This window comes from Callithrix jacchus, chromosome 2 (genome assembly GCF_049354715.1).
Source record: "Callithrix jacchus isolate 240 chromosome 2, calJac240_pri, whole genome shotgun sequence".
NCBI classification, from domain to species: Eukaryota; Metazoa; Chordata; class Mammalia; order Primates; family Cebidae; genus Callithrix; species Callithrix jacchus.
The window spans coordinates 119,968,704-119,995,951 of NC_133503.1; the positions used below are offsets into that span (position 1 = coordinate 119,968,704).

At 35.5% G+C, this 27,248-nt stretch overlaps 1 protein-coding gene across 13 annotated transcripts in view; it reads right to left on the reverse strand.

Moving 5' to 3' along the window:
* ADGRV1 (adhesion G protein-coupled receptor V1) overlaps positions 1–27,248 on the reverse strand; it is a 602,786-nt gene that overhangs the window by 381,123 nt on the left and 194,415 nt on the right. For all 13 annotated transcript variants that reach the window (XR_013532585.1, XR_013532586.1, XR_013532587.1 and 10 more), the window contains 12 exons: positions 26,688–26,943; positions 25,202–25,404; positions 23,700–23,876; positions 23,146–23,328; positions 21,053–21,232; positions 18,017–18,181; positions 8,633–8,750; positions 6,344–6,467; positions 4,886–5,024; positions 4,246–4,428; positions 3,765–3,997; positions 1,317–1,465 (listed from right to left, as the gene is read on the reverse strand). Coding sequence is in view for 10 of the 13 variants with exons in the window: in XM_035291223.3 (XP_035147114.2) it covers positions 1,317–1,465; positions 3,765–3,997; positions 4,246–4,428; positions 4,886–5,024; positions 6,344–6,467; positions 8,633–8,750; positions 18,017–18,181; positions 21,053–21,232; positions 23,146–23,328; positions 23,700–23,876; positions 25,202–25,404; positions 26,688–26,943 (2,110 nt within the window). In the remaining 3 variants the exon portion in view is untranslated. The remainder of the gene's footprint in view (positions 1–1,316; positions 1,466–3,764; positions 3,998–4,245; positions 4,429–4,885; positions 5,025–6,343; positions 6,468–8,632; positions 8,751–18,016; positions 18,182–21,052; positions 21,233–23,145; positions 23,329–23,699; positions 23,877–25,201; positions 25,405–26,687; positions 26,944–27,248) is intronic.

A 27,248-nucleotide genomic window follows, 5' to 3' on the forward strand; every position in this document is an offset into this window, starting at 1 on the left:
TGCTTTCTAAGACAACGTTAGGTAGACACACACACAAAAAAACACTTAAGTTGTTTGTGCTCATAGGAAACCACTCTGGATTGATTCTACACATTCAACTGAAATATAAATATGGTAATATAAATAAATGAGGTTTGTTATATGTATATCATATGAATGTTTCAAAAGTCCAGATATAAGTAAAATTTGATTACATTTGCAGTTCCTATGAAATCTACTTGTGAATCTGAAAATGCATCTTCAGTGTTTGATTCCAAATTAAACATTCTTTTCAGAAACACCTTTATTTCTTCATATGCTATGCTAAACTCTGCCTATTAAAATTTAATAGGGCTCACATTAGCTATGGCTAATACTCAATGTACATTTTAACTATAAATACGCACTGACCAAAATTCACCAAAGATAATGAATCTAACAAAAAACAATGAACTGAAAAAAAATTTAAGTCTCATTTATTTCTTGATGCAAAAATATAATATGACTTTTACCAGGTATAACTGAAGTTCACAAAATAGTGATGTATTCTATAACTTACCCATAAAGCCATTGTAAACCAACACATAAAGCAATTTTTTATGAACTTTAAAAAAGGTTAGATAACAAAAGAACTTTGATAGAGGCAATGAAGTCAAATAGGTTAATTGCAGAAATAAGATAGCATATTTATTTTAAAAGACATATTAACATTCTGTCTTTGAATAAAATCATATCCTAGAAAGGCAGCCATCTCTTCCTACCTGGGAAGGAATATAATCATATAGTCTGTATTCTGCTTCTACAAGAGGAAAGAATTGGCAATATCAGAAGAGCTACTATTAGAGACTGTTTCAAGAAAGCAAGCTCAAGGATACAGATACTACCTGCATCTCTAGGCCAGCAAAATATGCATTTCAAAGATGATTATTCATTAGAAAGCGAAGATTCATCATTTCTCAGTATTTTGGCTAAGATCAAGTGTAGAAAGTAAATATTCACTGATTTCTAGTAACATAGGAAATTAAATATGTACAAATTACAAAGGCTTTGAGTAAAATGTTTGATACAGAAATATTTTAACAATCCTAAGGTTAAATATAGTTTTTCTAGATAGTCTTGTTCCTAACGTTGCCATTCACAGCAAGGTTCAAGACTTGCCCAAAGGTAACTGAAAATATATTTCAAAGTAAGTAAATAAATATAAAAGTATATTTATAATATATATAAAAGTATGTATGTGTAAACACCCCAAACCAAGAAAATTTATACATGGAAATCCAAACTGATGCAACTTGGAAGGTGGTGGTAACCCTACAAAGCTAGCTACCTGAACCTACCTTCAAAGGCAGTATGCTTTGGGTCAAATTCAATGATGCCCTCTGCGTTATCATTTTTCATTATTGTGATTCGAACAGTGGAGATGTTTCCTATTTCAGGAGGTTGATCTATCTGAAGTCCATTTTCTTGGATGGTAAAATCATACCCTCTTCCAAAGTCATACAAATCAAAATAAAATACAACAAAATAAAATAAATACAGAATTGCATAACATGAACGAAAAGGTCCTCTTGGCTCCTATAACCTAGTTCTATAAAGTATTGCAAATACTTTTAAAGATCCCCAACACTAAAATAGTCTTTTATTTTTCTGAAATGATGTTTTGAACCAGATTTCTGTGCTGCTCCCAATTATTCATGCATACACGAAGCCAAAACGAATAGAAAGTTACTGAGCTTGGGCAATGGGAAGATAATAAACTATGAGGAAATTGGGAAGATGCTGTCGTCAAATGAACCTTTGGGAATCACTGCTGAATACACGTGCAGTAATGGACCTAATGCACTCAGAGATAAGAAAGCAGGTGGGCTTGAGATTTACAGTGTTAGGCTGAGATGATTTATTTAAAGAAACAGTGAGTCATGCCACTATTAAATTTCAAACTAAATCATCAAGATTCAAAAATATATTTCTCAATACAAGTCTGGGCAATACAGTGAGACCTTGTCTCTACTAAAAACTAATTTTAAAAAATTATCTAGACATGATGGCACATTCCTGCAGTCATAGCTATTTAGGAGGCTGAGGTGAGAGGATTCTTTTAGCCCAGGCATTCTAACTTGCAGTGAGCTATGATTGTGCCACTCCACTCAGTCCTGAGTGACAGAGCAAGACTTTCTCCAAAAAAAAAAAAAAAAAAAAAGAGAGAAGAAAACAAAAGAAAAGAAAGAAAGAAAAGAATTTCAATTTCTATAGAAACAAATTATAATCAATTCCTCTATCTTTAACATAGACAGTAGTTTACTTCTGTAATGATACTTCTGCAAAGGAAGTTTTTGTAGGCTAATATTATTCCCATTAAAAAAAAAAAAAAAAACTTCAACTTCCAGGGCCTTAATTCCTGATGCTAAAAAACGGTAATAAACTATTTTAGTTCTTCCTCCAATTCCCAAATTCTAGTCTAGTATTTATACCCTACCTAGTGTAGAAAGGTTGAAAATTATGAATTATATATAAGGCCAAATTAGAAAACTGAGGTTGTAATACTAAATAAAACTGTAACTAGTAGTCCAAGATGGGTTACAGATTAGCTAGTTGTACTATTTACCTTTTCAGAATAAAGAAAACCTAGAAATGTATCTGGAAGGAAAAATTTGTTTTCCCAGAATTATACTTACAGATTAACTGCTTTAAAAAAAGGGGGGGAGCAAAGAAGACAAAATAGTCAAGCTCTAATTGGTCAATAACACAAATATGATCTCACATTTAATAAGCTACTTTCACCAAATTGCATTTATTTAATTAAAACAGTCAGTGATCAGTTCAAACTTTAACACATTTACTAGGAGTAGAAATTCACTCTCATTGCCAGGCACAGAAGCATTTTAGGGAAATTTAAAATTTGAAGGGTATGTGAATCCACAATATATTTTTTTCCCAGATGGGATGATATACACTTAAGTCACCGAGTGACATATTTTAGCTTTAAAAAGTTTTTAAAGCATGATATTCACATTACAAATGCAAAAATATTTTCATGCACAAGTAGAATGTATTTATGACTCTTCTAAATGTAGGCATTGTTCTAGTTGAAGGACCCACCTATCTGTGCAGAGATGCTGATAGGTCTCTCTCAACCTGTGAGCTACAGAACCTGTGATTACTTAACCATGCTAAAGCTGTTTTACTACCCCATCAAATCTGCCCCACTAAATCAGGGAATGAAAGAGACTCATTATGGTTAATTCATGATCTTCCTTGAAAACATGGTGCACATTAATGGCCAACTAGCTTTCACTCAAATTTTTCCCCACTTTAAAACTATGGGGCAAGCATCTATGTCATTCACCTACACAGAAGACAATAAGGCCTCAGATGACCCAAGGAAAGAAATCCCTCCCTCCAGCCCTTTCAGGAGTATGGAAATCAAGAGATGCAAATCCAGCCACACCAGCTGACCTCTGACTTAGAGAAATGTTAGGCTGTTTCTTCACCAAATTATTAGAAGCCCATCTCTCATTCAACTTTCTGGCCACCCAGAGTGAGTCCACACAACAGAAACACATACTTTCAACTTTCAGAGGGAAGTTATATTAGAGAAAATTACAAAACATAACAGTCATTGTCATAATTCCCCTTCTATGTCCTGTTCTAATGTCACACAAATCTGAGAAAGAGTAGGGAAAGAACTGCTTTAGAGCTCAGTATTAATCTCTACACAACAGAACTTTCTCTCTCTCTCTCTTTGCTTTTTGTTTTATTTTTCCTAATTTCCTTTTCTTTTTTACCTTCCCTGGAGTTCCACCTTTGTAATTATGAGAGAAAATTCCTCGGGGCCTTCAGGATGGTCATCATCAAGGATTTCAACATGCAGGCTTTTCCTCATCTCCCCTGCTTCGAAGAGGGACTCCCCTGTTGCAGGAACAAAATCCATGCCTGCTTCTGCTGTCCCGCTCATGGTCTCATACCAGAGTCGCACTCGGCCAAAATATCCACCGGAACGAATGACTGTGATGTTAACCTATGCAAAAAGCATTTTCTTATTTGATGTGGATGTTTCGTCTACCAGACGATACTGTCTCTAACTAAAGATTCTATTTACCAGGATTGTGTTAAAATTACATGTAAGTATAAAATTATATACATTATATGCTAAAAGAAAGATGTTTGGAGCAAATTAATCAGTTTGTGAAAACTTTGGAATAGAAACAAGAAAACATTTTAATGTCAAAAATAAAAATATCAATATGTAAGCCTTTCATACTATACCCTCTGTGCTTCCGACACTCGAAGTTGCTCATGTGAAAAGGCAAATCGGCCATAGGGAGAGTCACTGGCCACCATCGTGATATTGGCAGTGCTGCTGGATTCACTCAGAACTCCTCCCTCACTGATCGCAGTGAGCTGAAACTCATAGAAGCTTTTTTCCTCAGGAATGTCATCGTTCAAAGCCTAGAGAAACACCAAGAGTCATCAACAGAAGAATCTGTAAAATTTCAAGAAACACTCCTATCCTCTAAATATCAGATTCTGAAATATTAATGTCCTCCCCATTCCCACTCTTAACTCCACATATAGGTACCTCCACAATAACAAATGCTGTCATATTAACCTGTCCAATCCCCATTGTCAACCCTTCCCCCCCCACACACAGACACACACACATGCATGCAAACAAACACAAATGCTGTAATATTTACCTCTTCCCCATCCCCCACTTCTAACCACACACACACACACACACACACTCTCTCTCACACACACACACACACTCTCTCTCTCACACACACACTCTCTCTCACACACACACACACTCTCTCTCTCTCTCACACACACACACACACACACATATGCGGACACACCAGCACACAGAGCAAATGGCATAACAGAAACTAGCTAATACTGATACCTGTATTACTACAATGACTGCAGACTGCCCATCTCGCATTGTCAGTTTTCCTGATGTTTCAGCAAATTCCCCCACAGAAGGAGGGAATATTCTCCAGAACACTGTGACCTCCCCCAAAATTCCTGGGCCACGGACAAGGCTAAAACAATAAACAAATGTATATCCAATACATTTCAACTGAAGGTGCTTTTCTTAAACATGTTCTCTGTCTTTTAACAGTAATCACTTTTCATCCATTTCAATAACAGTTTGCTTTTAAACAACCTTATCTACCAACTAAAACCAAATGAAAGTCTTTAAGTTCCAAGACAGTAACAACAAAAGTAGTAAGCTAGTGTAAATCTATCTTGGCAAGAGTGCAGGCAAAAATTGATCACTAGAAGCAGAAGGTTTAAAGAAATAAAAAGAAGTATTAACATTTATAGGCTTTTCACTTAACATACAAGGTACAAAATATGAAAAGTCTAAGTTCTCTAAAGATTGGAAGAACTTTCATACAAGGGTATGCTGATGGGAAGAAAAAATAGTCTTACTTCTGGATAACTATCCTAAAGATAAAGTCAAACTTAGCTATGCTACTGGTATCTGCTTCCCACCCCCATAAGAAAATTTATGAAATTTTTGAAATTACAAAAAAACTTGTCTATGATCATACTAACTTAGTTATCTGATAGGTCCTGATATGGTTTGGCTCTGTGTCCCCACCTAAATTTCATGCTGAAGTGTGATCCGAAGTGTTGGAGGCGGGACCTGGTGGGAGGTGACTGAATCATGGGGGTGGAGATATTTTTCTTGATAGAGTTCCCTCGAGCTCTGGTTGTTTAGAAGTATGTAGCACCCCTCCCCACTTCCTTCTGCTCCAGCCATGTAGGATGTGCCAGCTTCCCTTTCACCTTCTTTCACGACTGTAAGTTTCCTGAGGCCTCCCCAGCCATGCTTCCTGTACAGCCTGCAGAACTTTGAACCAATTAAACCTCTTTTCTTCATAAATTATTCAGTCTCAAGTAGTTCTTTATAACAGTATGAGAACAGACTAACGCAGGCCCTGATTTTAGAATGCTTGGAAGCAAAATGTTTGGCCCTGATGATTTTCTAAGGAATAATTTTGTAGATAAGACACACAAGCTTGCAGAGATGAAATAACTCCCTTATATCACATGTTTAGTAACAGAACAGACTGAAAGCATAGATTTTTGATTTAAACTCCATGTTCTTTCCTTGGTGTAATGTATGCAAATCACTCAAGAGGCAGGAAACTTCTCATGATCTAACATCAAGATAGGTCAGGATATTATTTCAATTTCTTCCCAAAATTTGTTCTCCTCTCCACAGTTACCAGTATGTAAGATGTTAATGCTTGAAGACTATGTATGTATTGAGAAGGATGGATTAAGGCTAATTATTTGAATAAAACTTCATAACCCCCAAATAGGCAAAGAAAAATCATGAAGCCCTTACCTGATGATAGCAGTACCATTATATTTTGCTGAGGGTTCACCAATGAGGACATGCCTAGATGATGGAGCTATTCCAACTTCTCCTGATGCTCCCTTATCTCCCCGAATAATTATTGATGCACTACCTAAATTGAAGATGATATAGACCACTTTGTAGCAGATGTGCACATGCACTTAATCTATGCCTGGCAACTTTCTAAGCACTTTACACACAGGAATCTAGTTCATTCTCAAGACTCTCATGTAAGTTAGGTATTAGTATCCTCATTTTACCTATGATGACACTGAAGCACATTGAAGTCTTGAAGACTTGGAGGGAAATCACTTACCCAAGATTACATTTTAGTGAAAGGGGCAGAAAAGAAATGGGCAGTAATTTCCCTATCATTCTCATGATAAGCAAGGGCTCCTCTACCATTTGCACTAATTTGCTTCTACAGTAACCATTTTCCAGCTCACTGCAATTGGCTACGTAACTATGTCAACTGTATGTGGCAAAAGCAAGACTTTTTGGGGGCACTCTTTCATTTTTAATTTTTTGACTCTGTCATTTGACTTTAACATATATAAAGCTGTGTCAAATATTTCTACTAAAATGAAAATAAAAAACTATATGAAGAATTTGAGTATACATATAATTACGAGAAACTTAAAGAAAATTGTTTCCAGAAACAAGATTAGGGGTTCATTACACAAAGAGCTAGATTACTATACTCTCACTTTCTTGGCAATGAATTAATGGAATCAAGAGTGGCTTGTCACAGCAAGTATGTCCCAGTCAGAAAGAAATACATTAAGAATTTTTTTAAACAGGCACAGTGGATCACACCTGTAATCCCAAACTTTGGAAGGCTGAGATGGGAGTCTTCCATGAGCCCAGGAGTTCGAGACCAGTCTGGGCAACATAGGAAGACTCCATCCCTACAAATATAAAAATAAATTAGCTGGGCATAGTAGCACATGCCTGCAGTCCTAGCTACTCAGGAGGCTGAGGTGGGAGGTTTGTTTGAGCCTGAGAGTTCAAGGCTGCAGGAATCTGTGATCACACCACTGCACTCTAGCCTGGGTGACAGAGCAAGATCCTGCCTCAAAAAAATTTTTTAATATAGTAAATGATTTATCCTGATCCAATGACATATTCCTCTATGTTTAGTTAGCCTATGTGACATCAACTCTGTCCTTTTAACATGATGTTGACAAATAAAGACTTAGGAAAGAGCTAACTAATGCTAACTAAAGACCCATAAAAGAATATGGTGCAATGACGTGACTCCCTGACAGTCTTGTTGGAAAACATCCTAAACAAAAATGCAGAAAGAATAACTACCCTAAGTACATACAGTGATAGATACTCTACAATTCTGAAAATTTCCTTGGCCATGGAATCTGCTTTTAGCCACAGACCCTTGCATAGGATAGAGTTCTTGATGGCAAAAAAAGAAATGTAACCATCACCAAGTTTTCATGCTAAAGTTTCTGAACCAGTTTTTACGGTTGGTTATTATTGTTTATAGAACAATAAAACCATTTTAGAATCATTAATCTTTTCTCTACAGATCCAAGAAACAAATCATTTTATCAACTGGAGGCAAAGGAGAATTAAAATGCCTGTTGCTAAAATATCAAAATATCTAAATAACTACTTTCAGATGAAAATAGATGTACACAGTGTATAATTCTAAACATAATATTACCCATTTAAAAATAATGTTTTATTACAAAAGTAACGTGTAATTGTAAATATGTTTAGAAAATATAGGTAATCAAAAACACTATTAACATTTCAATTAAATAATTCCAAAGTCATGCAAGACAGGAACATAACAAAATAGATTACATTTAGAATGTTGTTGCAAAACCTGTTTTCTTAACATAACAATTATCCATGTAATTATGTTTTTAATTTTTAATGTAATTAAGAGTTTTTCCTGTTATGTCACTTTGAATCGCTGCATAGTATTCTGACACATTTAACTAGTCTCCTACTGTTGCATCATTTAGGAAGCTGATATACTTTATTTTACATTTTATAAACACTGCTACAATGAACATCTTCATTTTTAAAAAATTACACAGCTAAGCAGTATGAAATATTTGACCTATGACCTTACCAATATTGGGTATTATAATTTTAATTTTAAAAATTCTTAACCTTTAATACATGTAGAAAATGGTATCTTTATGTTTTAGGAATTATAAAACCTAACACTGCCTATCTTTGTAACTATGGGTTATTATATTTTTTCTGAGAATCTACTTTTTTATTTCCAAAAATGTGAATTTCTCTTACCTTTTACTGGAGATATTTCTACCTCATCAATTGATATCAGTTGAATGGTAAAACGCCTGTCCTCCTCCAACACTGCATCTTGAAGTGTGTGCAACACAATGGTCTTCTGGGACTCAGTCTACATCCAATGACAGAAACAGTGCATTTTCCGGATTGACAAAACTCAAAGTTTAAATGTTGTCATTACCAGAATATTTATGTCCATAATCATTTTTCAAGGATATCCTTTTTGTCACTAGAATTATGAGTTGTACATAGGGAAAATTACTCCACAAAAATCAGTTCTGACTACAAATTCCATTTAGGTTCTTTAAGGGGAAAATGGGGAAAGAATTTAACACAACTCCTAGGCTTAATGAAAAATTGTAACTGTTGAAAATATAATCTTTAAAGAAAGTTAAATGATCACACAATGATGTACACAGACAAAGGTCATAGATCTAATATTTATAAGAAACAGCTCCATGGGAAAAAATTTTTGCAATCTACCCATCTGACAAAGGGCTAACATCCAGAATCTACAAAGAACTAAAACAGATTTACAAGAAAAAAACAAACCCATCCAAAAGTGGGTGAATGACATGAACACTTTTCAAAAGAAGACATATATGAGGCCAAGAAACATATTTAAAAAATGCTCATCATCACTGGTCATTAGAGAAATGCAAATCAAAACCACATTGAGATACCATCTCAAACCAGTTAGAATGGCGATCATTAAAAAATCTGGAGACAACAGATGCTAGACAGGATGTGGAAAAATAACACTTTTACACTGCTGGTGGGAGTGTAAATTAGCTCAACAGTTGTGCATGACAGTGTGGCGATTCCTGACCTAGAAATAGAATGCCATTTGACCCAGCAATCCCATTACTGGGTATATTTCCAAAGGATTATAAATCATTCTATTATAAACACACATGCACACGAATGTTCATTCCAGCACTGTTTACAATAGCAAAGACCTGGAACCAACCCAAATGCCCTTGATGATAGACTGGACAAGGAAAATGTGGCATATGTATACCATGGAATATTATGCAGCCATAAAAAACCATGAGTTCGTGTCCTTTGTAGGGACATGGTTGAATCTGGAAACCATCATTCTCAGCAAACTGACACAAGAACAGAAAATCAAATACCACATGTTCTTACTCACAGGTGGGTATTGAACAGTGAGAACACATGGACACAGGGAGGGGAGCATCACACATTGGGGTCTGTTGTGGGGGAATAGAGGAAGGACAGCGGTGGGGAGGTTGGAGAGGGATAACATGGGGAGAAATGCCAGATATAGGTGATGGGGGATGGAGGCAGCAAACCACATTGCCATGTTTGTACCTATGCAACAATCCTGCATGTTTTGCACATGTACCCCAGAACCTAAAGTGCAATTAAAAAATATATATATATTATATTTTTATTATATATATATAAAATAAATAAAAAGAAAACAGCTCCATTCAAAGGAGAAAACAAAGTGTGAATGACATTACACCACAGTTGCAGGGGCAACTGAGTCCTGAGATGCCAGCCGTTGTTCATCATCACTGAACATCCAATTCATGGTATATTTTGCTGATGTTAAATTAGTAATGGCACCTTCCAGTTAACAAAAACATCTAAAGGTAGCAGTAAAGGGTCTAATTCATAAGAAAATGTAGTTTTTTCTATCCATGAATTTGGTATTTTATATACACATTTCAGTTTTCTTTTACCTTCACCTTTAAGATTTTGTTTTTCTATCAGTTCCACTTGTTTCTTGCTGAATCTATTCCTAGGTATTTTATACTTCTTTCCCATCATGCATTGTTTCTCATTACTTGTAACTCATAAGAATGTTAATAATTTTCTTTTTCTTTTTTTTTTCTGGAATCTCAGGTGCATAGTTTGAATTGATCCTACTCCTGTCAACAGCATTGTTTCCACTGGACAACAAATCATCTTTTATTTTTATTTATTCTTTTTGTCCCCTTTAGCAGCCCATTATGATCTCACTTTTCCAAAATTTTTCCCATCCTATTAGTCACTCTAAAATGCATTGTGTCTCCTTCTTAATTTTTCCTTCAATATGCACTATTGAGGTTATCCATGTTTTCATATGTAGGTTCAATGTATTTTTTTCCTTTTTTGAGACAGGGTCTCACTCTGTTGCCAAGGCTGGAGTACAGTGGTGTGGTCTCAGCTCACTGCAACCTCTACCTCCTGGGTTCAAGTGACTCTCCTGTCTCAGTCTCCTGAGTAGCTGGGATTACAGGTGTGCATTACCATGCCTTGCTAATTTTTGTTTTCAGTAGAGATAGGGTTTTGCCATATTGGCCAGGCTGGTCTCAAACTCCTGACCTCAAGTGATCCACCAGGCTTAGCCTCCCAAAATGCTGGGATTAAAGACATGAGCCACCACACCCAGCCTCAATGTATTATTTTCATTGCTGTGGGGATTCCATTGTGTGCCTTTATAGTATTTTCAAGATTTATCTGACAATGGCTATTTACTAGTACAAATAATGTTGCCACCAACATCTTTACATACTTCTTTTTTTTTTTTTTTTTTTTTGAGACGGAGTTTCGCTCTTGTTACCCAGGCTGGAGTGCAATGGCGCAATCTCGGCTCACCGCAACCTCCGCACCCTGGGTTCAGGCAATTCTCCTGCCTCAGCCTCCTGAGTAGCTGGGATTACAGGCATGCGCCACCGTGCCCAGCTAACTTTTTGTAATTTTTAGTAGAGACGGGGTTTCACCATGTTGACCAGGATGGTCTCGATCTGTTGACCTCGTGATCCACCCGCCTCGGCCTCCCAAAGTGCTGGGATTACAGGCTTGAGCCACCGCGCCCGGCCCTTTACATACTTCTTTATATGTACAGTAATTTCTTCAAGGTGCTATTGATTTTATATGCAGTTGGTTTTCATTATTCTTGGATTCCTTATTTGCACATTTGTCTCCTCATCCAACTTTGTAACCCCAAAATCAATATTGGCCACTTCAGTGGTCATTTGCAGACAGGTGCACATTGGTAAAAACTTAGAATCATTCTAATACATTTCTCATGTTTAATAAGCACATGATTCACACCTGATTAAAGTTTACCTAATATACATATTTTCTTCTTAAGGTACATCACAGCCTTCTTGTGTTTGGAACACCAGATTTCAGCACTACACTTGGGGGCAAATTTAAATAGTTAATTCAGCAACAGAAAGCACAAAAATAAAATTGAAAAGTGACAATAAATGGACTGTAAAAACAACATTTGTACACAATATAAGAGCTGAAACAAAAAGTCAAGTTGTTGGCTTGTTCAACCTCAGCTGGGAATGTGTAAATCAGGTGAATCAAATTCTCCACAACCTTATGTCCCTAAATGACGATGAAAACATCAGGAGTATTGACTTTGGAGGCTGCAAATACACCTTAGTGAGTAGGCACATTCACAAGTAGGGGATTGTGAATGATAAGATTGGCTACTGTGAATCATGAGAATCAACTATATTTGTTTATATCGCCCTCCACCTTACCTACTGTATACGTAAGGTAGTGTTTCATTGCATATGCTCTTCATTTCTCAAAGAAATCTACAACCAGTAAAAGAGGAAAAGGGTGATTACAGATGGAAAAATCCCACACAATGGTTATAAAAGATAGTAATAAATGTTCTGGGATAAAAAGGTGATGGGTAAGTTTCATAGGGGAATAAATTCAGAATACTTCTATTAGAGACTCAAAATGGTCTTAAGTATATTAAAGTGTCTAAAAGTAATCCTTTACAAAAAGAGCTTACTTAGTTCAAGTTTTTTCTCTTCATGAGCACTGTTTCACTATGGTGTTTACAGTTAACTTACATTTTTTATCTCTCTTTCTGGGATTCACATTTCTTGTTTAGTATGTAGTTCTGTGTAGTTCTCTTTTCCCAAAAAGTTATATACTGTTGCAGACTTCTATCAACTACATTTGTATTATTTTCTAATACAAGGGGGAATCTATGCAATGAAAAATAGGTAACAGGTTTTCCCAAATCTATTTGAACCTGGAATCCATTTTTTTCTTTAAAATTTGAAACAATTATTTCTATTCTGCTGAATGGCATTGCAGAGCAACAGTTTGAGAAATGACACTACATATAGGCTATCTCAGGAAAACAGAAATACAAATTTCTCCTATTTTTAAAAAATTTAAAGCCCTTAATTTTTTATCCTATGATTCACTATATTGAGTTAGCTATTTCATTAAAATGTTTCTAAATTACAGTTATTGTATAAAACACTTTCTAAATGTCTGCAAGATGGCTAGTTTTTTCACAAACATTACTTCATGCAATACTCAGAGCCTTTGTTTAGATTGTCTTATTATCCCCATTTTGCAATTAAGAAACCAAATATGAGAGAAATTAACTAATTTTCCTAAAGTCACATGGCATTAAACAGTAGAGTTAAGATTTGGATTAATATCTTGCTGGATATAAAATCTATATACTTTTTACTTTTCAGTGGCTACTTTCCATATCTCAAGAGAACCAAGACTGGACAGATAGTAAAGGAGAAGAAAATAATACAAATACAGTTGAGAGAAGTCTGCAACAGTATATAACCTTTTGGGAAAAGAAAACTACACAGAACTACATACTAAACAAGAAATGTGAATCCCAGAAAGAGAGACAAAAAATGTAAGATAACTATAAACACCATAGTGAAACAGTGCTCATGAAGAAATATCGATACATACTAAACAAGAAATGTGAATCCCAGAAAGAGAGACAAAAAATGTAAGATAACTATAAACACCATAGTGAAACAGTGCTCATGAAGAAATATCGATAGTATCAAATACTAAAGGGAATCTATACAATGAAAAATATGTAACCAATTTTTTAATGCAATGGATTTTGGCCAGTAAGAAAAATAAATGTTTAAGATAGATTATAAAGTAAAAAGAGCAAGTTACTGAACAGATTGCAGTGTAAAATTTCATTTGTGTAAGAATAAGATACATATGTTTGGATAAGCATAGAACATTTTTGGAAGGGTATATAAGCAACTGTCAATAGTGGTTACCTCTAGGAAGTAAAATGCAAGATTCAGAAGGAATCAGGGGAATTTTACTTATTTTCTACATCCTTCTGTACTGATTGAGGTTTGGCTTGTTTTTTTCTCCATGAGCACATATAATTTTACAGCAAATTAAAACAAAGATGAAGGAAAGACACTTCTGAGTTTAACTGGCAGAGACTGGTTGGGTTAGTTGTGCCTTCTTCAAATGCACATGTAGACACCATAAAGGGCCAAGACTGAGAGAAAGAAAGAAACTAAATATTTTTAAATGTTTTAAATATAGGTAGTACAATTTTCACTAATGAAGGAATCAATTTAGAGTAGACTAGAGGATACACATTCCATGCCATGAACCTAAATAACAAGGAGAACCACAGAGGGGGTGTACATTTTGGCTGTGTCCCCACCCAAATCTCATCTTGAATTATAGCTCCCCTAATCCCTACATGTCATGGGAGGGACCTGGTGGGAGGTATTGAATCATGGGGGCAGGTTTTTCCAGTGCTGTTCTTGTGATAATGAGTAAGTCTCACAAGGTCTGATGGTTTTATAAAGGGCAGTTACCCTACATATGCTCTCTTGCTAGCTGCCATGTAAGACATGCCTTTGCTCCTCCTTTACCTTCTGCCATAATTGTGAGGCCTCCCCAGCCATGTGAAACTGAGTCCATTAAACCTCCTTTCCTTTATAAATTACCTAGTCTTGGGTGTGTCTTTATTAGCAGTGTGAGAACAAACCAATACAGGGGGTAAGACCCATTTCCTGACTTCTCTGAACTTCCAGCCACAGAGACTACACTAACCAAGAACTGGCTGCCACCTACCTCAGAACTATAGTGTTCCCACTGTTATCAGCTCTTATTTCTTTATGGCAATTCTGAGTTTCCAATTCATAATATGCAGAGAGTAAAAGAAATGGGAGTGATGCACTGCATCCCAGAATTATAGATTTTTCATAAGTACATGTAATGAGGTCTCAGGCAGGAAGCACATATTTTCCTAGAAGCCCTTACAAAATTTTTAAAAATACATATATTGTAAAAACAACAATAAAGAATTATGAAGAAATAAAAGCTTGGTGAAGAGATTAAAATAATACAATTTAATAATAAAAATCTCAAAGAAAAAATGCAATTGCCAAACTAAAATGTTCATGAGAAACAATAAAATGTAGAATTCAAACTGCAGAAAATTTAATCAGTGATGCATAGCACAAACTGGAGTTGTTTTATAATGCAGAGGAAAAGGTAGAGATAAAAATGATATGCATCATGATTCTCTCTCAAAGTGTTAACATAGTTGTTCTCTGTATATTTCCTTTCCTCTGTCCTTTATCTCCCCAAGGACCATTTTATATTTACCAGCCTAAAGTGAAACTTAAAGTTACTCTGATAAGAGTAAGACAAGAGAGGAAAGGCATAACAGGGAGTATTCTTGGGATCAGTAACAGTGGATAGGATGGGAAGGAAGCAGGAACAGGTAGAAGGCAAAAAGTCAAAGTGGGCAGTAGAAAAATAAGTATATCCGTAAAAGACCAAGGGAAAGAGAGAGAGAGAGACTTTCAGAACAAGCTTCTCTTGAACATGGCCCTACCCTACATCTCTGTGGAGGATGCTCTGATGTTCAACAAGATCCCCCTTCTGGAAAGGACTCATTACCTTTCTCTCATCTGTCAGGCTCCTTTGCAAATTGCCTCATTGGAAGACAACCCCTTCCCACATGGTCAAATGCTCTTCCTGGCATGGGGTCCACACACAATGACTGCTCAATACAGCATTATAAAACTCACCATCAAAACTCACCATAACTCAGACAGCTATAAAGGGTCAGTCTCACTTCAAATTGTAGTGGACTGTAGTGTCAGTTTCAACGGCATCATGGTTTGCCTTCATGCTCAATCCTGCTTCTTTCACTTACACAAGTGTTGATCTCATGAGCATGTCCTAAAAAGCCTCTGGATACCATCTCACAAACTTCCATCTCACAAATTTCTCCTCAAGAAAGGTAAAGTGCAATATCCCCCTGACTTATCAGCTATGGACCATTTATCAGTTCCGGAGAGTTGTATGTTTCTATAAACAGAGTATGGAGCTTAGTTGTCCTGCATAAAATAGAAATGGGAAATCCCAGCACCGTAATATCAGCACTTTGGGAGGCCAAGGTGGGTGGATTACCCAAGGTTGGGAGTTCAAGACCAGCCTGACCAACATGGTGAAACCCTGTCTCTACTAAAAAATACAAAAATTAGCCAGGCGTGTGGTGGATGCCTGCAATCTCAGGTACTCAGGAGGCTGAGGCAGGAGAATCGCTTGAACTCGGGAGGTGGAGGTTGTGGTGAGCCAAGATGGTGCCATTGCATTGCAGCCTGGGCAACAAGAGCAAACTCCACCTCAAAAATAAAAAAGAAAGAAATAGGAAAGAAGAACTTCACCCTGTTAGAATTGAACAGAATTATTGTGAGAATTTCCCTATAAGATGGGCAATGGTGACTCCACAGTCACTGTTACATTTTGAGACAGTCCAGGAAACTATTATACAGTAAGTCAGTACAACCTGCGATGTAGCGTAGGTATAATAGCAGATGGCTGTCTAGGGACATCAGGCTCCAGTTCTCCTCAGGAAAATGATCAGTTACTGGTGAAAGGCCAAGTTCTGAACAGAAAACTGAGGGAAGAGAGTCAGGATCTGTCAGAGGGCACTTGGGAAGAAGCTGGGGTGTAGAAAAAAGAAGCAGCAAGGGTCCACAGAGACTGACCTCCAAGGAGCTTGGAGCACCATAAAAAGAGTAGGTGGGAGGGCTTCTCTCCTCCCCTCATTGCTCTGACAATCTCCTGACTGCCAAGCTTTTGAGGAGCCCCACTATGCTTATGACCCAAAACTATGCTATCAGTGGCGATTTCAGAACTTCCCAGAGACAGAGAACCGGGTTGCTAGCTTGTGCAGGCATGCCTATGCTTACCTCAGACCCAAACTGAGATGTAGGGTGCCATACTAGTTCTATACCCATAGTGCCACTGCCCTGCCTGAGACCTCTCTGCCCAAGTCACTGCACCACCAGATCTCCTGCAAACACACCCCACAACCAGCTCTGATGTTTGGAATCACGGGGGACAGGTGGGTGCCAGGGAGCTCAAGGACTTCTGGAGATCTAACCCACAGTGTGGGCTGCCCATAAAAGAGGGGGAGCAGAGCCTGCCAAAGCCCCTTGAGACAAAGGAGACACAGGCATAGGGTCAGTCACTGAAGCGGGCAGCACCAATACTAAGGGACAATCGTAGAGAAGGTGTCATCTCCCCCTCTAGACTGTTGCAGACACAGCTGTGGTTCTTCCCACTGGGAGTTAACACATGCACACAAAGAAAGCATTTGTTTGAGCTTTTTTCAGTGGCTCCATCCCTGCTGAAAGTGAGCCTGTGCCACTTGGGCTTACAGATAGAACAGGCCCCAACTCCCACTCCTTACACAGAGCAGCAGTGTCCCAGCAACAGAGGACAGACAAGTCGTGAAGTTGCTCACCCTGGAGTTGGAGAAGAGACCTTTCCCTGAGCCCATTTTGTTAGCAGCTCTTAGAGGGGTGTCACTGTGGCCTATAGCTGCACTGAGGAACCAAAGGACAAAGTCTTTATGAATTGAAAGTAATGAGTCCTGCAACATGAGCATGATAGGAAAGCAGACTTCATTCCTGCTGGCTCAGGACTAGAAGCTGGTGCACACCCTTACCACTCAGAGACCTCAACACATTTCAACATGATCTCTTCTCACCATCCTTCCCTGCCTGTACCCCACACCAGGGCAAGTGCCTCCACTCAACACCAGACATCAGTGTACCTATTCACAATAGGGAAGGTATGAAATCAACTTAAGTGTCCATCAACAGTGAACTGGATAAAGAAAACGTGGTAGATATACACCATGAAATACTATAGAGTCATACAAAATAATTAAATCATGTCCTTTGAAGCAACATGGATGCCATTAGGGGCCATTATCATAAGTGAATTAATGCAGAAACAGGAAACCAAATACTATGTGTTCTCACTTATAAGTAGGAGATAGACAATGGATAAACATAGACATAAAGATGGAAACAACAGACACTGGCAACTGCTTGAGGTTGGACGGTGAGAGTGGAGTGTGGGTTGAAAAACTACCTATAGGGTACTGTATTCACTATTTGGGTTTTGGGTTCACTAGAAGCCCGAAGCCCAAACCCCAGCATGATGCAATATACCTATGTAATAAACCAGCATATGTGCTTCTCAATCTACAATTTTTAAAAAAGAGAAAATCAAAGACAAATTAGAAAAAAATTACAGGAGTCCTAACGCTGACTATACCTCATCAAAATGAAGGGTTCCATTCAAAGGACTAAGGTCATGTTTAGCCTTCTCATCTATAGTCCACTGAAGTCGGACGGTTCCTTTTCCTCCTGGGGACCGGACAACCGTCAATGTCACATATGAATCAGGGTCATCAGATAAAAGGGATTCATCTATCATTACCTGAAAGAAGAAAAATTCAGTAAGACAAAACAACAAAAAAAGAGCAGATAAACAAGTAGAATCTTATTTCTGTTTACAATGACTACAGTTTTAAGATTTAGAATGTTATGTGTTATGATCATATGGCAGAAAAAAAATGTTTTACCAATCCCCACTTCTTTTCTATTCTTAGATGCTCAACGAGTTGGCATTTCCTATCTTCTCTTGCAATTAGGTAGAGTATGCAACTGAATTCTGACCCTGAGAATAGAGGCAGAAATGATTCATGCTGCTAATACTCTTGCCATAAACTTCCACAAGAAGACCACATATCCTCTCCTTTTCCATTTGGCAGGTGAATAGAGAGGATGCCCAGGATCTAGAAGAGGACAGAACCCCAAGATGAACAGAGTCTAGTGCCTGAGAGTCACCAGATGAATAAGAGGTGTCTATAAGCATCAGCCAACTGGGCACCCTGGTGCAGGACTCCTGCATAAAGAAGAAATGAACACTTACTATGTGAAGAAACTGAGATTTGCGGGGATCTTTGCTACTACAATCAAGCTCCACACTTAATACAGACCTAAACTGTCCTCTGAATTAGCTGTAGTGTACCTACTTAGTGAGTCAAAGTTCAAAAGTGGTCGTATTAATCTGATACAGAGAAGGAGATTCAATACATTAATTTACCAGAACTATTTGTTTACACAAGTGCTTATTAACAGATCTAGTTTAAATGAAGTACATATGTTGACTCTGTGAAGCAAAGTCCTCATTGAACCTATATCATCCATCCGTCATATAAATAGAAAATATAACACAATGCTTTCTACTTTCAAGATGGATAGAAGCTTAACATGCAGTACAATCTTGTTTTGTTTTGTTTTGTTTTGTTTTGTTTCATGAGATTTGCAATGTTGTCAAGAGCGCAGATTTGGAAAAAACTGAAATTAGCATCTATTGTGTGTCAGTTTTTACATATACCTGATCTTGTTTAAGCTTCATAGAAACTCATAGAAATCTGAGGGCCAGATATACACATATATTTGGAGAAGAGGAGCCTGGAAACTAATTAGGATTATTTTGACTCCACACTGATCATACCACTACTCAGGAACAAGAGATATTTAGTAAGAAAAAAATGAAGAAAATCCATTATATAAGTCTTCTTTGATTCCATAGATGTAACGTTTTAGATTAGGTTTCACAAGTAGATTTCCATGGTTCTCTGCTATTCCCAGGGCTGTGATATACTTACCACATTGCCCTTGTGAACAGCTTGTTAATTTTGATGGATTTATGCTAACAGTCTTTTCTCAATGTTCCTCAGCTGTGAATCTAATCTGTGTCACCAAATAATGCTAACAGAATGTTCATTGTGTGCACAGTATTGTGTATCTTATTGTTAAAAGATAAACTCCATGCTGTCAAAAAGCTTTTGTGATAAGAAAGATAGTATATACACAAGGAAAGCAGTCACAAAGGGCGGAGCAAAACGCAGCTACTACTATCACCAACAATTATAATAGCCATTGTCACCTAATGAATTAAAGCCCAAGCACACATGCTTTACATGTTCAATAATACAGTAGGAATTGGGTAACCTAAATCTTATCTTTAGACTCTAAGACAAATGAAAAATTTGTAGCTGTAATAATATTATTAATTTTATTATTTATTATTAATATATTTATTTATTAATAAATTATTAACAAATTACATATTCATGTGTAATTTTCTGCTGCTTGGGAGATATTCACAGTTACTCTTTTGTCAATCCAACACTCCTTACAAATACTGCTGTCAATTTATTTTTCCCAAGGAAGAGCTCATTGAGCCACAGCCTAAGTTTGTTCTGTGCCTCTTATAGGTCTCATTTTCTTACAAAGCTGAAATTTCAGTAGCCAAATCATTAGGCAAATTATTTGTCACATTTAAATTTTGGAGTATCCAGGAAGTCTAGCCCTGATAGGAAGGCTGTCAGTCTAGCCTTGCATCCACAGGAAGGTAGAGGGTGGGCATCACAGCAATTGGTTTATTAATTAAAAGTGATCTATGTAAATTACTGACTACCTATAAGTCATTAAATGACGGGAATAGTGACATATGGAGCCGGAAAAGTTGCTGAGTATATGGGGATTACCTCATATATTTTTATGGCTAGTTCACACCTTGGAATTTAGTTTGAAAGGTAAGGTCATAATGTTATGTCATAGCTACGTAATTATAATTATGATGAAATTTATAGTGTTTTATATTTAAGATGCAGTGATAATTTAGTACTAGGTACCAAACCTGGCTGCACAAATACTTATTTTTCATGATTAATTAAGTTCTCTCTCTCTCTCTGAATCAATAATAATTGAATTCCTTCTTTCAAATCTTGGAAGTAAACAGCCAATGAGAAGTAAGAGAGGAGAAATATAGAGAAATACATGAGCTCAGGGGGTGATTGTGGTGTTTTGTTCTATATAAGTCACAACAGATTAGCATAACATTGGGTAATATAAGTCCCTCACCAGGTAAACCCATTGTGGGATATAACACCCAGACCCATGACAGAATCCTGCCTATGACAAGAATGGTGGTCTGGTAGTAAGGCACACAGAGAATAGATGGTATGGATGACAAGTACATCTTGGTGTACTATACCCATAAATAGGAATCTGTTCCCTTTGTAATTTCCTGTATTAAGGGCTCACATTACTATCAAACTGTGTGCATAGGCTGGAGGATTGGACCCTAATTCAATAGCCCACTCAAAAGATCCTTGAGAAAAGGCTCATATGTGTAGAGTAATACTTTCCAAACAAAAATGAAGGACAGTTTCTACTCAAAATTACTTGAAAAAGCAGCCTGGAACAAGGCATTCCCCTGATATATTTAACTTACAGTCTTTTCTTCAAATCCAAATACTCCAAATGGAGAATCATTTTGTGGAATAACAACAGTTACCACAACATCATCACCAAATCTGCCACCGCCAGCAACACTGATTAAGGAAATATTGAATGTCTCTGTGAGTTCAAATTCAGCATCATCAATTATGGTGATTGCTATCATTGAAGTAACCTATGAAAGCAAGAAAGGAAGGAATGAAGAATGAGAAGAAGGAAAAGAGGGAGGAAGAGAGGAAATAAAGAAAGAAACAATATAGTAACAGTTTTTGCTTATATATATAGTTTTAAATTTTTTAGTTGAATTTGAAAACATGGTACAAGAAATAGAACTTTTTGCTTATTACATTCATAATACTTTTAAAGTTGTGTATATTTATGGCATTTCAGAAGTCAGAAATTTAGTCTATTATTTTCAAGGTAAAAAAATTGTTGAGATGATAAGACAGTACTATTTAGAGTTAAAAACAGTAAATCCTTATTCATAAAATTTTTTAATGTCATGCAGGTTCTAACACCAGTACACAAACACAAAATGCAGTATACTTGGTATTAATATTACATGATATGAAATTGACATAAAAATTATCATTGTCTTCAACAATAAAAATAAACTCCATTGGTTTCAAATATTGTTCTTGCAATATAGTCAAGAAAAAAGCAGAAAAAAAAACAAATTTACTATTCCTGGATGTTTATAATCAGGATTTATTTTAATTATCTGAGTCTATGTTAAAAGCTTTTATAAACTTATAAAAACAATTTGATCCAGCTTGCAATTTCACTGTTGGTCACAAAAATATTCCAATGTTTCTGACACAGACATTTATCAGAAAAATGAAGTGTCTCTACCTAAATCTACCTAAAACCTTTAATTTAACAACAAAGAAAGGTAAAAAACCTGGGCATCACACTCAGACAGGAAGAAACATGAAAAAAATCAAATGCTCAAATAGAAGGTAATTAAATTACCCACACCTCAAATCTGTGCTGTAGAATACAAAGTACCTTCCCCAGAAGATGTGAACTTTAAGAAAAAGCATGATGTTAAAGATGCTGGTTAATGATGGGACTTGAACTTAATGCACAGATAAGGTGCTGATAATGTCATTAAAGTTGGAAGGCTGCTTCAATGAATAACCAAAGTGTTTGTTTCTGCTTTTAATATAAGAATCTCATTGACTTGCATTTCCCTCTTTTTAGAAGGAAATGTTTCAAGTTCTAAAACTGTTTTAAAAGCTCAGGATTTCAAAAATATTGACAATAATAGGCTTTTCTGTGTAGGAAAATCTAGATCTGTATGCTCACATTTTAGCAGCATTTCTGCCCCCCATGAGCAGCTATTAAGTTGATGGTAATTTGTGTAGCCAAAATCAGGCTACCTGTAGATAGATGTGCTAGTTGAAGTTACTAACATTTTCATGGTTGTTCATATACCTTTTTCGCTTACTGACAAAAAATCGCATGAAAACATCTTATCCTTACATATTACAAAATGTCAAGTTTACAAAATTTGTAATTCTTGGAGAATGTCATATAATTTTTAAGACTGGTTAGCCTAAATCTGGAATATTGTTTTTCAGTTTTTCAAGTTTCAACTATTTTGTTCATTTTCTCTTATCTTGGTCATTTTTTAAATTATAAATGATATTTTAGATATGAAATGAAAACTGTGTTCACTTTTAGTGCAAATTCTAAATAAATACCTATATTTACTGGCATTAAGAAACAAAATAAAAGATGGAAGAAACTAAAGTCCACAGGAATAGTCCAGTTTATCAGATAGTTTTCCATACATTGTTAGGTACTTCTAAGTCAATTATTATCCTATTTTGTAACTTCTGTTTATTTTAAATAAAACTGGGGTGGGGGCTCAGAAAAGGGTAAGATTGTTGTATCTTCATAGTCTCTTCCTATGCCCATTAATAAATTGTATTTTAATTAATAATATTTCTGATTGACTTAACATAGAAACATTTAGAGTATAATGCATTTAGCAATCACTAATGTGCATTTATTTGGTGGATGCATACAAAATGTCTGAATGCATACAACCCAACTAGGCTAATATGTTAATGACTGGCATACTTGTCTATCTGCAAATTCAAGAATCCCATGAGATGGTTTAAAGTCTTCCAGTCCAGCACTGTCCGGTGATGCTTTCCAATAAACATTTACTGCCCCAAAGCTTCCAGCCAGCCGGACTACAGGAACTTGAAGAACATTCAAGGGTGGAGGCACCTCATAGGCAGTAATAACTTCCCCAGCGCCCTTTAGGTAAAGAATGTAAATTGAAAGACAAGATAAAGTGGCAACTCTCATTAAGTCATCTTTCTGAAGTTACTGTTTTGACTTAACTTTCTATATTTCAGCCTTCAAAGTAGAAATTAACAGTCAGATATAAGTGTACATAAAAGGTCTCCTGAACTCACATTTAATGTAATAAAAGTAACATTGTTTAATCCTTTGGTCTAGCTCAGAGAGACCTAAGAATTAGTTTATAAGACAAATCTACCTAGCTATCTATTTAAAGATAAAAACAGGCAAAGCTAACTGTTTTGCAGAAAATATATTATAAAATACTGGTCAAATCAGCAGGGAGAGGCTTCTGTATGATGTAAACAAATGAAAGCTTATCTCACTCTGGTAACATGAAACATAAAAATTCCTCTGGGATCATCATTTTCTTCTATCATTATCTCAGCTATTTCCATTCCAGTCCTCTGAACACTTGGTTGCACTGCAGAGAAGTCAGAGTTCACCAGGTTCACCTCAGTGATAGTGACGATAAATCCTTCCTCTAATTCAGGAACATCATCCTGGGGGATAGGGAAAAATGTTGTTGTTGTTTTTTAAGATATTTAACTTGCATTTAATATTTTCTATTTTTCAGTAAGGAAATGATTGACTTTATTCACAGAAATTGGCAGTTCTGTCAAACATAAAAAAGATACTTGTTATATTTTACTACATTCCCACTGACAACTTCAGAATCTATGGATTATTCTAGCTCACTGGTGATCTGGTGATGTTTCAATGGAATCTTCACACTCATTAGCAAATAAAATAATTATTAAAAATCTATCCTGAATGTTGACCAGATTCTATTGTAGGTTTTACATATTTAATATCCCAAAAGAAAATTTAGGAAATACTGGTAAATGCCACATACATTTTAAAGTGAAAGCTCTAGACTTGAAAATCTACATATAAGACTATATTTAATTTTTTGAAATTTCTTACTTTGTGTTGCATAATAAAAAATTTCCAAAGATAAAAAATACTCTAAAAAGGGGGGAAAAACACTCATTTCTCAAGATATAAGATATTTCTCAAGATAACACTCAAGATATAAGATCCCATTCCTTATATCTTTCCCAGATTATACTCTTCAGAAGATACTATAACCTAAAGCCACTAATATCACTATTAATAACACTAACATTATTATATAATACATATTTATTTAATAATATATAATATATTTTATGGTATATAATATATAATATTTATATAATATATAATATATGTTTTATATAATATAAAACATATTATTTTATAATATTATTAACACTAATCTACTATTAACCACTTTCAATTTCTTGTGCATCATAATGGATATATTCACATATTCTCCTCCTCCTGTTCTCTGTTTTTCTCTCTCTCTCCATACATATATGAATAAATTTAGACAGCTAAAATCAGATCTAAACGATCTGAAGACTAATTCTGATTCAAGGAATCATATCATGAAAAGAAAATACTGTCCTATTAAATGAATAATAAAAATAAACAGATTGATTTAGGCATTTCATTGGTTGTCATTAGTTTAAAAACTGACAAACCAAAATTACAGTGGATCTAATCAGATACAATTAATCTATATTCAGTGCTTCAACATTCATTCAAACAATATTCCAGTTCAAGAATAAATAAAAGTAACAGACATCATTTTTGCCAGCCAGTTATAGAATATTCATTCATTAGTAAATATTTAGCCAGGCAGGAACATTCGAATACTTACATTTTTATGTTTAAAAGAATCCTTTTATAAAAAAAAGATTTTTACCTACAGGAGCATCACAATTTTACTTAAGAGTATTTTCCTTTCGTTTGGATCACACTCATTGCAGCCCTGACTCACCGGCAAAATGGAAACTTTGGCATGAGCTTCTTTTAGGTTTTCTTTCATTATTATTATCGTTTCTTGCAACACATAATCTTCATTCTCAGTAGCTTGATTATCGACATGCAGTAAGAAGTTGGGTTGAGCCCTCAAGTGAACGGCAATATCCCCAAGTAGTCCTTTATCTCGAGTTATTTGTAACTGAAGAGTGGTGGTGTTTTCTGTGAGGGAAACATGCCACAAGTGAATACGCTTTTCTATTTGCTGTCAATGCTGTTCCAAGCACCCAGAGTGGAACACTCTGCTATATCTCTTGTAGACAGTTAAGGGAAAAGAAGTAAAACAAAGACAGTGTATACTCCCAAGGATTATTCTGGGCTTGGTCTTCCTGCTTTCCAAAGTTGATCAGAGACTCACCATCAACTCCTTGCATTTTATACCAGTTCTAATCCCCCACTTCTGATTCTCTAATGCACCCCCCTATGTTGCACCTGTCATACACTTTAACAGAAATTGCTGCAAAATCTTAGGGAAGTACAGATACACAGGTTGAGCACAGATGATGATTATAAATGCTCAAAATAATCTTCAAAAAATGAAAAATTATATATACAAAGTCATCATTTAATCACTAATCATTAAGAGTGATTTTGTTCTTACAGTGATGTGTCTATCACAAGGCTCAAAGTACTTCACAGCACCTAAATTTTATTTCAGTATTTAGATTTTTAAAAACCTATTTTGTCATATTAAAGTCCCAGGAACATAACTACATAACTACACAATATCCTTCACAAACTAACATATAAACAGAAATACCACACATTCTCATTTATATTTCTCATTGATTATTCAAATGAAAGGTACTTGAAAGCTGGATGTCCATGTTACTATGTAAAAATTTTAGAACCTTCACATAGTATATTGTAAATACATACTTATTATATATAACTTTTTATTTAAGTAAGTCAAATGACCTGTATCTACAAAAATCTATTTCTCCAGCAGCTAATATGAACAATTATTTGGGTGACGATTTTAGTACTCAAATTTTTGAGAAACCACAGTACACTTCACAGGATAAAATTATTCTAATTACTATTTTGGATTAAACAATACTCTTAGTGCATGTACATTTTACTATGTTGCTCATTGTTCTCTGTAACTATGGAAAATCTATAGAAAGTGATGCTAAGTGAAGAAAGAGAACAGATGAAGGATGAAAAAGAAAAAGTAAAATAAAAAAGTCACCTCTACTGCACTGACAACTAAAATATTTATATTTATATTATAATGTATCTTTTAAAAGATATATTTCCTATAACATTATTACTAGATGATTTTACATGATCACAAAATTTAACAACAATAAGCAAAAAGGACTGAGTATGACCTGTCAAACTGAAAAAGTCATATAAAAACAGAAATTTACATTCCTTATAAATATTAAAATTATCCAATGAAGCTTCTCATTAAAACTTGAAAAATATTTAACAAGCTTTACCTTTAGGCTCTGCTACTCTAATGAAGATAGACTCAGCATGCCAGCCCACCAAGCCATAAGGTGAGTCATTGGGCAAAATTGTTATAACAGACTTGCTTCTGTCCTGCTCAATAGTAGCACCTTTAGATGAATCCTCAACCTCTTCTGTGGTGATAAGGGTGAGTGTTACAATCACAACCTCTGATAACTCTGGTATATTATCAGCAAGAATAGTCAGAGTGATTGTTGACAGGGTCTGGCCTTCAGTAAATGAAATCTAGAATTTTAAAGAAAGACATTATTTATTTTGTTATTGTTGTTATCTAGTAAGAATATTTAAAAATTTGATTTTCTTTTACTATAACTTAAATCATAAGAGATATTTAAGCAACATAATAATATGATTCTACAAATCAAATGCCTTTCACATTAACAGAAGATTGTTAGGAAAAATGAAAAAACAAACCATTTATAAACTTTAAGCTAATTAAAAAGAAAAAAAAAAAAAAAGATGTAGCCAAACTGTCAAATCCTGGACTCAAATCCTGGAGTCTGTATTCCATTCTAAGATAAAGTATATAG